Consider the following 15224-nt stretch of genomic DNA (forward strand, 5'->3'; position numbering starts at 1 on the left):
TGTGTGTGTGTGTGTGTGTGCGTGCGAGCGAGCGAGCGAGCGAGCAACTGCAGTGTATTCACAACAAAATAAAGAACTGTAGTCCTTCCACTACAATCCTATATAACAATACTTATATAATGGCTACTCCAAGTACATTTATTCATTGTAGTCTCTCTCTACTTTGAGCTCTTAGTACCTGTGTTTGCATTCACGTTGGTGTAGTTTCAAATATACTCGAGGCCACAATGTTACAATTGCTGGTAGGGAAAAACAAAACATTAATCATGGTCATTGTACCCTACACTATATTGACCTGACAAACGCTGATACCGACCCAACAGACACTTGTGCACAGTAATGCTGAGTATTGTTGGCGGTTGAACATTTTCTAAGTGGCTGTGGCTCCGCCAGCTGGTGTCTGTGTGATCAGGGCATTGAATAAATTACAAAACTAATAGGTTCATAGAATATATTACTCTGTAAAGTGGGGCATATCTGTTTGCTCTGTTGTACCTGTTCTTTTATTAATTTTACTATAATGAAAATACATGTATATATATTGTATGTGTGTGTGTGTGCGCGCGTGTTTTATAAATCTTTAAAAAAAAAAACAGTGATGGTACTGGTTCACTGGACTCCTCTGAGCAGTCAGAAATTAATCAAGTGCTACACTCAACCATTAAAACAAGCTGTAATTTCACTTGTTAATCAAGAGATGGTGCACCTCACTGTTTTCACAACAGTTTTTCCTGTAAAGCTGTAAATGAAAAAATTAATGGATGACAATATTAATTATATTTTTGCCAGTAAAAATGCTGCAAGAACGCGTCATCACATCTGCCTGCATTTTCGTCAATGTAGCTTGTCAGGCTTGCAGTATGTTGGCAGGATACAGGATAGCATAGTCTTCTGTTAGTCAAGACAATGCAAGCAACCGCCACACACACTGTCACACGCACACACACTCCTCAGCCTAAAGATGTTTATTTACAGACTCGTATCTCCCTTCCCAGCCTAAAGAAATGTAAAGGCTGAGCTGATGACTTTTATGTATAGAGTAACCACAGCAACTTGTTGCACCACCACACAGCGCTTGTTTGTCAGCATTCGCTGGAGAACAAGCAGGCGAGGTTATGTGTGGCGGTATACCAATTCCTTTGGCATGCTAATGATAACAAATATACTGTACAGTGCGACATACAGAGGTCTTGGAGTGCGAAAGAAAGAGGTTTCTTTTAAAATACATTCTTATCGGGTGTCCTATAGGACTGCAGTATAGAAGTGAATGGACTGCAGCAGCAAGCAGAATTGGGACAGGAAGTGAGGATTTTTTTTATATTTTTGAATTCCATGCCATGTTTACAGCAGGCAGCAGGGCGCTTCCACTCCCACACCATCGAGCTGTTAATTACTTTACATTTGGCTCCTGTGTAACGTCACTGAGAAGCCTCTAGGCTACGTGCTTTACTAAAGGGTCCATCAGCTCCTCTTCATTATTTTCCCTCTGAGACCAAATCTGAACTAATGACTTAGCAGTCTACAGAAGTCGTTTCTTCAGCTGCCTCTACATGTGGCCAGCCCACGTCCCTTGAAGTTGTTTGGCAGTAACATTAGCATTTTTTTGGGAGGGAGTGGGGAGTCAAGAGAGGAGGCTTTTCAAAACACAGCAAACATACAGTTTTGTTGAGTAGAATATCTTCATTTATTGCCAATTCAGTATTCAATTAACTGTGGAAAAAAAACTGAATTTGGTAGGGTAACCAATAATGGACAATTCAAATTACACTCCTAAATGATTGGATTTGTATTTTTTTAAAGGGATAGTTCAACATTTTAGCAAACTTCTCTAATGCCATAATCCATATAGTCATGGGAGTAGTTACGTTCCCTTTAATTTGTGTCGTTGTTTTGAGATCCAGAGGGTGGAGTTGCAAGCTGCTCAGCAAACTAAATGGAGGTGAACGGTCCGGGTGTCCCCGTCTCAGAACTAAACAAGTACACAATCCAACAACAAAAACATTCTCCTGGACAGGCTGTGGCCTGAACATCCAGCAGACTATGAAATAATAATTTAAAATTATAAGACAGAGTTGTTTTGAAGGCCAATGCATGTCAGTTTGACTTGTGGTTGCACAGCTTCACGCTAGTCGTGGTTGGAACAGAACCGAGTTACAGCAAATCTGAGTAAACCTTTAAAAAAAAAAAAAGCAAAAGCAAAAGTAGAGTAAACCTTTGAGCTGCTTTCATCCTCTACCAACAGGAAGCTTCCCAAGTGCGTCGCCGTCCATGTGCAACAGCTCCCGTTCCGTCCAGCCAATCAGCTTGTACTAGACTCCCATTTGCTATCATCCCATATATTTTATTGCATGTCCTCCACAACTACAGCAGCCAAATGTGGACAAATTGCTCCAACATGGTGCGACATTAGGATCCCTACTTTCTCTGCTGGTGTTCTCGTTAAAATGGTCCCAGTATGCGCATTGAGTGCACATGTTCTAACGGCTCCGGTCTTCTTCTGACAAATTTAAACACTTGTCTTGATCACATACAGGCCAAGGCCTTGCAGCGTGAAGCTACAGCACTGCGTAAATGGATCATGGCCAGTCCACTGACTTGTCCATCTGCGTTGTCTGAAGGCTTCGTCGGCAACACGCAAACAATTACTGCACAGCCAGAACTGCAAGCTCTGATTTCTAAATTAGCAAATGACTGTTTTTGTGCCACGGTCATCCTTTCAAGTAGTCACTCGTACATTCCAGTTTGTTCAGATTGTAATTAGAGCAGCAATTAGCGCTCACCATGTGCTGACACAAAATACATGCTGATTGAAATCTTGATTGTGGAGCGTTTACAATTTTTTGTTTTGTTGACAGTTTTTTTTTAATACTCTGTTTTTATTATTCATATTCTCATTTTTGAAGCAAAGCACTTCTCCATTTTTGTCCTATTTGGGTTAAGTTCTGTAAATGCAAAGTTTTTTTAAAAATGTTTTGCCGTATGTTTCCTGTTTTTTGTTTCACTTGTAACAAATTTCGCTCTGATTCTTTTTCTCCTGTCCCATCAGCTCCCTGTGGAGGTCACTTCACCAATTCAGAGGGAACTGTGCTGTCCCCAAACTACCCTCATAATTACACCAGAGGTCAGAGTTGTGTCTATGACATCTTCGTCCCTGGAGACTTCGGTAAGAACTGCAAGAATCTTTTTTTTAACAGTAATTGTGTAAATGTTTTCCTCTGTGGCCACAGAGTTAGTTTTATGATTTAATGTTTTTTTCAAAAATATTTTAACCAGAGACTGAAGAGAAGAAGGAGGTCAATTATAATTTGTTTCATGGTAATATTGTGAATCAAGACGCTGCAAAAAAAAATCTCAGAAGAAATGATGATTAAATAAAGGTTTCCTGGCAGTGCAGACATTTTCTTGGGTTTGCTGTTCTCGCCATTGACACATTCAGTGCCTGTTGTAAAATATCTAAAGTACAGTATATATATTTATTTCAGCCTGTGCATCCTGTGTGTCTGTCCTCTTGGGCTGTTCCAGCCACCAGGTTTGAAGAATGCTGAAGCTTGGCGCTAGTAAAAACACATGGATGAATTTTCACAGACAGCAGCATTTCCAGATATAATGGGATGGACAATCAGAGACAGGATCTCTATGCCCAATGAATGGGAGAAAAAAACTGAATGTGCGGTTTAGTCTGGTGACTCTGTGTATATGCATAATTCAGCAAAGACCCCGAGAAGATCCTGCTGCACTGCTGCATAATATTATGTTTCTTATAAAGAGCAGCAGAAATCAGAGACTTGAGCCTTGTGCTCATGAAACACAGATTAATCCCCCGTGTGACAGTACGCATTCACTGTATCCATCTCCCACTGCTCCTGTGAGCCACAGGTCTCCCTTTTTAATTTCATAAATATTGCATGCAAATGCAGCCCTTGCTTAAACTGCCTGCGATAGTTTAATGGAGTGGAAGAAAAGGCAAGCGTGCCACCTAGACCTGGAGATAAATCCCGCCGAGTGACTGTACAGTCCATGAGTCAGTGGCGGATGAAGGTAGGAAGCTGTTAATGTGTCCTACTAATGGATTAGTACTAGACGGCTGTGGTTTGGCTCAACATTTAAGAAACAACTACACTTTTAATTAATTTAAACTTATTCCTAGTACACATACAATTTTCATTGTGTACTAATAAAAAAAAAATTGACCAAGTATTTTATGGTTAAGCATAAATTAAGGATTACATTTTTAATTACCTGATATAATGGCACGGACAGAGATTCATTATTCTGCTCTGGTTTGGCAGCTTCATCAAGGCAGAGTGATAATAAGACTGACATTTCGGTGTCCAGAATACAAGCGATTGATATTTTGAAAGCTCCCTGGCCAGACTAGCACACGTATGTGTCCTAATACCTTATGACCGAGAACATGCCCGAAGCCTTTGGGATATTGTGTCAGCTTGGTTGAAGTGGCAGGAGAAGGTCAGTGGGAAATGTCATCTGAGGGTTGTGCTTCAAGGTGGAGGGGGCAGGGAGCCGACACAAGGTTAAATCTAGTCTGTAGAAAATAAATAAATGCCCCCCTCCCCCAAATATCATAGTTTACGTGACCAGCCTCTGTATTTTTTGTTAAAGGAATTTTGAGTTGAGCCTCAGCAATTGAACAATTGAACATCTTTGGAAATTACTTCAGATGCATAATAAGTCTTTATAGAGGCGCAAGTGTGTCGCTGAAAAGGTGAAATTATTAAGTATATGAGGCTACTGATCGTATGCCTATTTATATGTGTACATTTTATATCACTTTATATGCAACTTTTGTCACTTCATTCTTTAACGTCGTCATTTTTTTTTTATCACGTGTTCTCTTGCATTGTGATGCTGGAATTTCCCCAATGGTGATCAATAAAGTATTATCTTATCTTAAGGAAGAATGAGGAAAAGTCGGTGATTGCTGTTGAGGGATGTGAAAACTTAGGCGAGAAATGAAAACTTGTAGTTGAACTGTATGGGGAGAGTATGGCTGGAATGAGGTTCTTCACTGGCCATTGTCTCTGCTACAGACCATGTAGGTTTCTTCTACATTGGCCTTCCATGAAGTTGAATTATTCTCAGAAAATGGTAATCATAGTCACATGTCAAACGGAACAGTTTTTCCTTTTAGAGATGAGCTTTTAATAACACACAACCAGTGCCATGGCCATGCATGTAAATATACTTTCCCAAAGGAATTAGTGGTTGTTGACGGACACAAAAGGTCAGCAACCAGTATAGAACTTTGTGTCCTGTCCTTCAGTCTCACCGAGACAGTGAGACTCACATTGATTCCCTGCTGTGTTGCTCAGCAACAGAAAAATATAAAACAAACCTTTTGTGTGAAACGAACATTTTCATGGTTTAACAAAAAAAAAATCCTTGCTTTCTGATTATTTCTTTTTTGTTTGGCTTTGTTTTGTTCTTGGTAAACTTCGGAGGCCCCACAGGTTTTCCAAGCTCTAGCAATTAGGCAGACCCTGTGTGATATTTTGAAGATATGTGCTATTTTTTCATATTATTTTTGCTGTGTATTGGATTTGAACCCCCAACCATCACCATCACCACCCTCCACAAAAAAGATAAAACAAAACAAAACAAACAAAAAAGAGATTTGAATTTGTTTAAGCAGGAAGCTTTGAAAAGCTGCCCAGTCTGTTTCTTAAAATAATCTTCAAATGAACTGCTGCTCAGCAAAGGCCAAAGTTATAAATCAAAAATAAAATAAATGCATTCAAAAAACAAACGCACTGCCGTGCCTGTAGCCAATTTAATTTCATAATTTAGATGGAAGCGACTACCCGAGAAGTTTTGAGTTGCTTCAAAAGACACATGAGAACAACTCGTAATGGCTTCATGCCGAATTTGATTTCGCGACACGACATTCAGTCACCTCTGTTTATCTGCCCGAGGCTCTTTTCGCGGCTCTGCTCTGTATGTGTTTAGATTATAGAAATAACAAACATATGCATATCTGTTGCCAGGAAATGTCAGGAGGCGAAACAGGAGCGCTGACAAATTGCCGCAATAAATCTGAGTCGTAACGAGACGGACGGAGAGAGTGAGAGCGGGAGCGCTAGACTGTGGAGAGTTCAGCCGCCACAGCAGCAGGAGGAAGAGGAGGCCCTATAGATCTTACCAGAGTGTCGGAGTCAACGGCAAGAGCGGGGCTTGATGGCGACAGTCATAGGCTGTGTCTCAATTCAGGGTCTGCATCCTTCGAAGGAAGCGTCCTCCGTCTGAAGGAAGCGTCCTCCGTCTGAAGGAAGCGTTCTCCGAAGGACCCGGCCGAGAAGGACGAACCAAAGCCCGCCTCCCCGGCGTATTTCCTGGTTGCGTCACCGCCGGTCCCTCCTGCTGGCCAACCCTGGAAGTGACGTTTTTATAGCATCAAGCTAACCATTGGTTCGCCATCTAACGATGGTGTTGGATGTTCAAATAAGCAAAAACCCTACGTTAAAAACGGAATATTTTATGTGAAATTTTAATGCTTGAATATATACGTTGTGTCTCTGCCAGTACATGCCGCTAATTTCAGCTGACTTCCCAGGATCCCACAATGCTTTTCAGCAGCACGCAAAGCATCCTGGGATACAGAAGGACGCAAAGGATAGTAGCGGTGTATCCTTGGAATCGGCTAAAAGTAGGCGCATTTTCGAGGGCGCATTTGGAGCGTCCTTCGGACTTTTGGGAATTGGGACAAGCCTTTGCTCAGTGCTATGACGCAACTTCTTTTCAAATGCATGCTTCGAAGGATGCAGACCCTGAATTGAGACACAGCCATCATGTGCAAGCAAAGTCTTATCAAGGAGCGGAGAAATAGAAACGGAGGAGACCCGGGAGCTGCCAGGAGCGAAACCATGCACCAAACACTGCTCCCTGTGGGGAGTTTGGGTAGCTGGGGGGGCCGACTGTTGACTCATGGTCGATGCTCCCAGGAGAGTGAGATGATCCCTCGGGCCACCGTAGAAACCTGACATGGTACTTCCCACGCAAAAACCCATTACCGTCTGTCTGCTTTTGCTTACTGTATCCCCCTCCCCTCTAGCATTATTAACCTAATACGAACCCCAACGCTCTCTTCCGCACATTCATATCGATCGACTCGTTGCCTTTTGCTGGAAGAAGAGGCTAGTAGGCTGCACGGACGTATGTGATTGCTGCGTGCTGCGTGTCGCTCGCCGCCGTCCAATATTTTCCCCGCCGCATCTGGCAACCTGTGATTATCTGCTCACAGTGGGCTGCCGCGGTGCTTTTATTTATTTACTTATGTATTTATTTATTTGACGTGTCTGATTAGAAAAGTGCCCTGTTCCGCACTTGGTGGTGCTATAAAAGCACACGAACAACACCGAACTGAAGGTTCCCCAACCCTGGAAAAAAACAAGAGAGGCTGATTCGGCACTGAGGTCCATTCGCACACGAGCTGCCGAATGGGGGCTGATGCAATTTCGCTGTGATCACGGTTCATTAAAAATATATGTATTTGCGCTGTCAAACAATCCCCGCGGTTTCCCTGAGCGGGGTTGGGGGTTTTGTGTGCTGCCATGAATCTCAGACGTCGCCCGCCGCCACAAAGCAGAGTCGGCAGGTAGCTCCTCCATAATTCATCGGCAGAAGGACAAACATATGCTGCCATTTCCCTCTTTTTTCCCCGAGTTTCTCAAAACACCTCATCTGGGGCTTTTGTGCATATTTTTCTTGGCCCGGGGCGAAAGCAGCTCGGCACAGTGGCCGTCGGCAAAAAAGAAGCGGGTCTTCTGTGACGGTCTGTTGATTTTAACGCAATCACAACTTTCCACTGCGTGACCCAACAATTACTGGCGGTCAAATGCCTGTTTGAATCAAATCTTGCTTTTATCCATTTTATTCAGAGTTTTACTGTGCGCTGAAATAGTGAAATAGTTTAAGCGGGGGTAAAAAAAAGGGGTCGTTGATCTTTTTTTGTTTTCTTGTTCAACAAAGATTTTAAATAAATTTAGGAAGAATCTTTTAGGATCTGTGAACATTTTTTGTTTAGATTTTTCCTTTAAATTGTTCAGTGCCAATTCCTGCGTTAGATTTGACATGTCAGAGTAACATGTTGATTGACCCTTCTTCCTTATTGGCTGATATTGAGTAACTGGTGGCCTGCTAGTGGTCTGAGAAGGTACACAGAAAATGTTGTATGCACTGTATTCATTGAGTTTTGATGTGTTGGTGTCTCTTTTGGGGGGACTTTAAAAGTTGCCTTCAACTTTAAGTTGGGGCTTACTCATGATAATGTTGTGAGGTGGTTTAATGGCGATGGTCCCACGTGAATTAACAACAGAACTCGCTGACCGACTTCAAAATAGCTGTGTGGTCAGCTGTGCCTGTGTGAGTTGGCAGATGACAGTGAAACGTGGTCAGCGGTCACAGTGTGATGTGGAGTTGAGAATTATACCACAATATTCTGCCGCCTCAAATTGATGACAGAAGAACACTGACTGCTAAAGTCAGTAGTTGAAAGATTATGTGTGCCAGTTGTCTGTTGGTTGTTCATTTATATTCCCTCAGTGCATCAGTGAAGTTTAACTTTTGATTTGAGTACTAAATGCATTTGTATTTTTTTTTTTTACTTTTATACCAGTGATGTGCCATCCAAACATTATCTCTTCCTTAGCTTGCTGTCGTGGTCGAGAGATGGTATGCCATCCATTATGTTGCCAAAGGTCTCTCGTCGCTCAGATGTTGCCTTTTACAGGAAATCATAAAGTCGAGTGAAGCACTAAGAAATTCTAATTTTAATCTTCTCTTTCAACTTTTTTTTTAGATCTACAAAAAATTGTATTTCTTGAAGCCAAAGTATCAGACGCAGATTCTGTGATTTAATATAAATGACTTTAATTCACACCACATTCAAATTGGTGATGGTGAACCACATGTGAAGGGAATTATACTGACGCCACTTTACTATTTCTTTTTTTGCAACCTGTATAAATATTAGAGACTAGCGTGCGTCATCCTCACAATGTGGTGTTTTGTCTTTGGTCGGCTCTCGCAAAGTTTCTCTACAATCCATCAACTACCCACAGCACACAAGCGATATCACGGGTACTCTTGTGCAGAGGGAAAAAAATCAAATAAGCGCGACGAGGCAGATGGAGAGTGAAGGGATCTTTCTGAGATGATGGCATTTTTCTTCCCTGCTGTATTGTGATGATTTGTTCGATAACACATGCCCTTGTTTTTGACAAGAACAGAACTTTGTCGTAGCAGCAGCCGAGTTGATAAAGAAACCCCAGTGAAGCACTGTTTGTCACTGAGCTCGGCGGATGGGTGGAGCAGCGATCAACAAAGCAGCCATTATTTTGTAAGGGATATGAACAAGAATGGGGAAAAATGGATCTCTGGACGCGTGGGATTTGATTAGAGTTGGCGTCTTGTCCTTGGCTCGAGACCAACGTCGGTTTGAGGGAAGTAAACGGTGAATGGAGATGGGCAGCGGTGACAATAAAGCGGTGACTCAGAGGAATGAAAACTTCTTTCCTGCGTTGCCTCGTGGCATTTATATTCTGCAGAACAAATAAACATGTCCACATCGCTATAGGCTGCTGATATATTGTGGAGATGGCCGAGTCTGCGCCGCGCTTACATCCCACAGATTAAACGAGACTCCATGTTCTCACGGTCACCGCATATTTATTCCAAATTCACCCCTCAGACACACAATATTACTGCCTTTATATTTGTATCTATATCTTCTGGGCCCAAGTTTGGCCAGATGAGGCCCCCCAAAAAACATCATTTCTGATCATGTAACTCCCCCACGTCACCACATTCTGCACTTCTCCAAATTGATCCTAGAGACAGAGGCATGGCGGGCAGCTCTCAGCACTTCACAGCGGCCGGCAGATCATGACTGTGATCACAGAGATCAAGCGAGTCTTTCCACTGAGCCTGAATGAACCCAGGATGACTAAAATGTATCCTCAATAACACTATACCCCATTCCACCACTCATTTACATTTCTCATGTGCATCACATTCATTCAACATTTTGATCTTGATCAATTCATGACCATCCGCCTAATTGAGACTGCAGCCAGCAGAAGGAGGAACGTTAGGCATCAAAGACGCCTGTCAGATTATTGACACCCTTTAAATGGGCAGAAAATTAGCATACAATTAGTATCCCATGAAAGTGGCTTGAACCTCTAGTTTTACATGCTGTGCATTATTGAAGCCCAGCAGGCAGCGTGTCCTCAGATTCAACAATTTGCTAAAATCACTTGAGGGCTAATACCCGAGGAGGTGTGTGATTAAAGCAGCTTAACCGCTTTGGTATAATTTAAGGTGAAGACACAGGCCTGGGAAAGGAAAAAAAAAGTCCATTGTCAAAGTGCACGCCGCATTCCCCAGCGTGACTGGGCCCAGAGGACAAAAGATTCATCATAGTCCTGCATAAATTAGGTAACAAGTTTACAATGATTTATTGACTTAATATCTGGACGTGATTACAACAAAGGAGCAGATTGGAGTTCCGCATGGCTGCCTCTGGATTAAAGGCATAAGGGGTGTTAGGGTGAGCAACGGCGTGGGTGCCTATGTGTGTGCTCCCGCTGGAGTTTGTGTGTGTTTGTGTGCTCATAATGCAGCAGAGTGCAGCTCGCTAAACCCAGCGTGGTGTTGGTATGCTAATATCACATCAGCGAGCGCTCCCTAAAGGTAGAATCATCTCTTATTCAGACCCCTGCTCCGCCATCGGCATCCTCACTACTCATCTGCCCGTGTTGCTCACTGTGATTACACCTTGCTGTGTGTGTGTTGCGCAGTGTTGTTTGTGTTTTTCCTCCGTGTCCTTCAATTTGACTGGCATTTTTCCTTTGTGTGTGTGCGCACACATACCATTGACTGTATTATGTGTTATTGTATGTACATAAAGGAGGACAACGCGGAAGTGCGGAAAACTTGAATTCTTAGTGTTTGGCCAGTAGGGGCTGCCAAAAATGGTAGCAGAAAGATGAGAAATGACCAGCCGACAGGAATCAGTACTAAATGACTGCCCTTACAAACTGATTGAAATGTTTCTATTGTTCTAAATCACCAGTGAAAAAAATCCTAGATAGGCTGCAATGTGTGTTTTTTTTTTTTTTATTATACCAATTATACCAATACCAATGCTTCAAGACGGATATTTTGCAATGCAGTGGGTGACGTCACGATGACTGACAATTTCATGCACAGTAGATCATGTGAGTTTGTGTGTGTGCTCAAGCTGGATATGTTGCATGATTCAGAGACCGAGTTCATCAAGTTCTGGCGAAATCATAGAACATTGTTGCTTGTCTTCAGTTGTGCGATCGCCCTGCTGCTGGATGGTCAGTTCAAAGCAGCATGCAGCATCATTCCCCACTGTGGCTTTAGGGAGTAGTTAATCTCTGAAGTGTTCATTTGTTTTTGTTTTTTTGTTGTTGTTTTTTTGGATCTTTTTTTGTGGGTCCCTCAGCAGGCATAACAGTTAAACCGTGCACATTTGAGACACCAACTGTAGTGGGTATCCATGCAACTACATAGTGAAGGCGACAGGAAGTCACTCCATTATTCATAGCCAGAAGGACCAACACATGCTGATTTTTTTTTCTTTTTTTGCTATTTGCAATTGTTGTCAGTCTGAGGTTTCTTTACTTTTTACTTGTGTTGTAGATGGCTCTAGTGTTTCTTTTGCCTTGAGGCATGTGGATGTAGCTATTACACCTGTGAAAGTTGACACTGGCCCAAAAATGATTCACCCGTAAAGAACCTTTTGTTTTCAGTGGAAGTGCTTTTTACAAGGTAAAAGCAAAAAAGTTTTCATCCATGTGTTAACTGGTCCATTAACCCTTAGCTTTTCTAGCTTTTTTTGTTGACAAGGTAAAACTCATATGCCAACAGTCTATTCTGTGCAATTTTATGGAAATACATCCAGTAAAAAAATGTTCTGAGGCAGTTCGAGGAAATTTTTATGGACTGACAACGCTTCCTTTGGCCTTTATCTGTGAGGTTTCTGCAGTGACATCTCTCATTGCCCCACCGGAGGACCTGTGTTATCCTGGTGTACTGCTCCCAAGAGGGGTGGTCTTTATCTGCAATGCTGTAAAAGCAAATTGTCTTAATCAGCATCCAAATGAACACCAGGATATGGGGGATTCCCAGCGGAATGCTGAACTCTAGCAGTGCGGTCAGCGCTGTTGACTTCACCTGCAAGCAGTTTCAAGTTCACACCTTTAATGTTGTTGTATATTGTATGCAGGGAAGTTGTAAGAAGTTTCTCAGGAGGTGTGTTTGTTCACTATTAAAATCACACAACACACACAAAACACGTTCAGGGCAGGAGACGGGAAGAAGTAGAAGAATATGAATGAACTGTAAAATGCAGGACACTTGCAATAATATGCTCAGAGCCATTTTTGCTTTTCCAGACATACACTTTTTGAGCGCTGTGTGATCTGCCACACTTTCATGTCAGTACCTGTTTTTGTGCCCACTGGATGCCTGATGTTAGAGAAGAAAAAAGGGTGAGGCTGCCCAATCACAGTACAATAGTGTTGTCAACTCCTTCAACTCCTTCCTGCCTCTGTATTGGTAAAAGCAGGGAAGAGAACTTTAAAAAAAAAAAAATTGGAACAGCTCTCCCTGTGGAATCCAAAGGGATTTCAGGAAAGGTGGAGTTGAGATGTCACTACGTCCACATTAGTATGTCACAGACAGGAAAACACTGACGTTGTCTTGGATCCCGAGACTGTGGCTGCCAGAGGTCACACTGGCTGTCTGAATTCTCAAAAGGAAGTCATGTGCTATTCATGGCGCAACATCACATAAAATAAAAGGGTAATTGATGGCATTTAATATTCAGTCAAATGTCAAATTCAGTGTAACTTCATCATGTACCGGCAAAACATGAATCTGGATGGTATTCAACACCATTACCCGGTGACTGACGCGGTAATTAGGAGCACATTTCAGTTTTGATCAGACACCAGAATAGTGACACCCTCGACCTCAACCCTGGCCTGACAGTGCAGATCTTCCTGTGTTGCCGGGTAGAACCTGATCAACATTCATTACAGGGGAAAGAGTCTTTGCCGCGACTTACATCCGTTGACCACAAACTCTCCTCTTGAGAGCAAGGCGTGTGATGTGTTGCAATTTTTAGCTGTCATTCGCCTGGTTTCATTTAATGCATCTCATTTTGTGGGACGTGTGCATAGCTCAGCTGCATCCCGGCGAAAGAGGAAGCGAAGTTAGTTGACGTGTGAGACAAGGATGCAGAGGGGGAGGGCTGGATGGAGGCAGATGAATGGCTGTGCAGAAAGGGAAAGAAAATGAGCGTCGCTGTGTTCAATGCAATGTCCAAGGGACAACATTTCAAGTACCCAAACAATGGATAGTAAGGGTTGATTTACTTGTCCAAATAATACACTGCTTTGATCACTGCAGCGTTTGTGATGGACAAGTCCACTGCTCTTTGTGCAACCTTGCAGGCGCAGTCATGCAGTCAGCGCACAAAGTTCTGATTGTTTCTGTTTTTGAAGGGTGCATAATCATTGGTATAATCAGAGATGCTCAGTTGGACTTGGACATATACATCGTGTGAGATGAGGCAGGCAGCGGACATGAAGGTCAACTCATGCAAAGAAACACATTGGACGCTGCTGTCGCCGCCTTCTTTGTCTGTCTCTCTTTCGAACAGCGTTTCCATTGTTCCTCATGGGACATTTTGAGGTTTTCCTCTTGAAACCGGGTTATGAGGTTGCTCACCAGCTGTAGATGGAGCTTATGAAGCCAGGATAGCCCTCTTCAGCCAGCAGCTCTTCCATACAGTGCATGCGGGTCCGTGGGGAGGGTGCGACTTAAGCAGAGATGGCAAAGAGGACGCAGCATCTGTGCGAGTGCCGTCGTGTCGACCTTCCCTCTTCGTTCGTCTGCCTCTTGACAATCACGCGCTGTTCCCGTGCCCTGAGCAGGTGGTGACATGAATCTTTGAGCCGTAGAGCTCGTGTCATCCTCAGCTGGGGTGGAGAGTGAGAGCAGCTTCACACAGAGGTTGCATAAGTATCTTTGTTCACGATGCTATGCTGCTAGCATGAACAGAGAGAAACAAACATTTCCGATTGGTGCATTGCACCACCATTTACAGGACGTGGCATGCAAATGCACTAATGAATGGGCCAGATTTAATCACATTAAATGAGACGTGACTGTACTGACTGCGGGATGCTGGAAACTGCATGACCCAATTAGAGTTTTGTGTCCATCCCTTACTGTTCTCTTGTCTTTCTGGCCCCCCTACACCCCCAAAAAAGGTTAAACGAGCTTAATGTCATCATCCAAAACAAAAACATTTAGGTCGAGAAAAAAAAAAACATTGAACATGATACACTGAGTTTTAGAGTTATAAAACCTCAAATTTGTTTCGGCATTTAGTCAAGAGATTTCTTCTTTTCAGACTGGAGTTTTTTTATGCTACTGGTACCAGTAGCAGGTACGTCTCTCTTCGCCACTGGATGGCATTTAGACCAACTCAACCGTCGAAACTTGTCAACAGAACGAAAAACCTAATACCTGAAAAAAAGTCTGTTAACTACATGCAGAAGAAGAAACACAGTCATAATGCTACTTTTCATACATAATATTTCAACGTAAAAAGCATTGTGCCGATGAATTGCTTTTGAGAAAAAGGGGAGGAAGTCATGGGGAGTTTCTAGTTGGCACCAGAAATAACATCAACTTCCTGCTGTGTCTCTCAAACAGTCACAAAACACAGTGCTTATTGCCAGAATGAAGTAAACCAAACCATTAAGTCTATTCACTCTAGCAGTGATAATAAGTGTAATTGTGCTTCCTTGGGGTGATCCAATTAACTAATCAGAGGTTCACTTTGTGGGCTTTTACAAAACATCACGTGTGGTTTCTACATGATTGACTGCATTATATGTATTCAATTAGCTGAAATGATTTTGTTTGGGCACGGACATGCAAAACATGGTAAAACCTGCCTTGAATATAAAGGTATTTATTGTGTAATTGCAATTTTCGCTGTAGAGCTTTGAGATGTGCTCCTCAACATCAAGAAGTCAAACTAACATTAAACTCTGTGTCACTGCTTCTGGGAGTCGGGTTCTTCAAAGCAACTTAACCTCTAATTGTCTCCCTGAACAATGAATAAACTGGCTCAATTTTTAGATTTCTCTTCTCCAAAAAAT

The 15224-nt window shown here is 42.6% G+C and overlaps 1 protein-coding gene across 6 annotated transcripts in view; it reads left to right on the forward strand.

Annotated features, from left to right (window-relative positions):
- Positions 1-15224, forward strand: part of LOC142879402 (CUB and sushi domain-containing protein 3-like) — a 194173-nt gene that overhangs the window by 85083 nt on the left and 93866 nt on the right. For all 6 annotated transcript variants that reach the window (XR_012925297.1, XM_076012676.1, XM_076012678.1 and 3 more), the window contains one exon: positions 3047-3163. Coding sequence is in view for 5 of the 6 variants with exons in the window: in XM_076012676.1 (XP_075868791.1) it covers positions 3047-3163 (117 nt within the window). In the remaining variant the exon portion in view is untranslated. The remainder of the gene's footprint in view (positions 1-3046; positions 3164-15224) is intronic.

Source organism: Nelusetta ayraudi, unplaced genomic scaffold (genome assembly GCF_046127955.1).
Source record: "Nelusetta ayraudi isolate G7.1 ecotype Tasmania unplaced genomic scaffold, CSIRO-AGI_Nayr_v1 ptg000136l, whole genome shotgun sequence".
Lineage (NCBI taxonomy): Eukaryota > Metazoa > Chordata > Actinopteri > Tetraodontiformes > Monacanthidae > Nelusetta > Nelusetta ayraudi.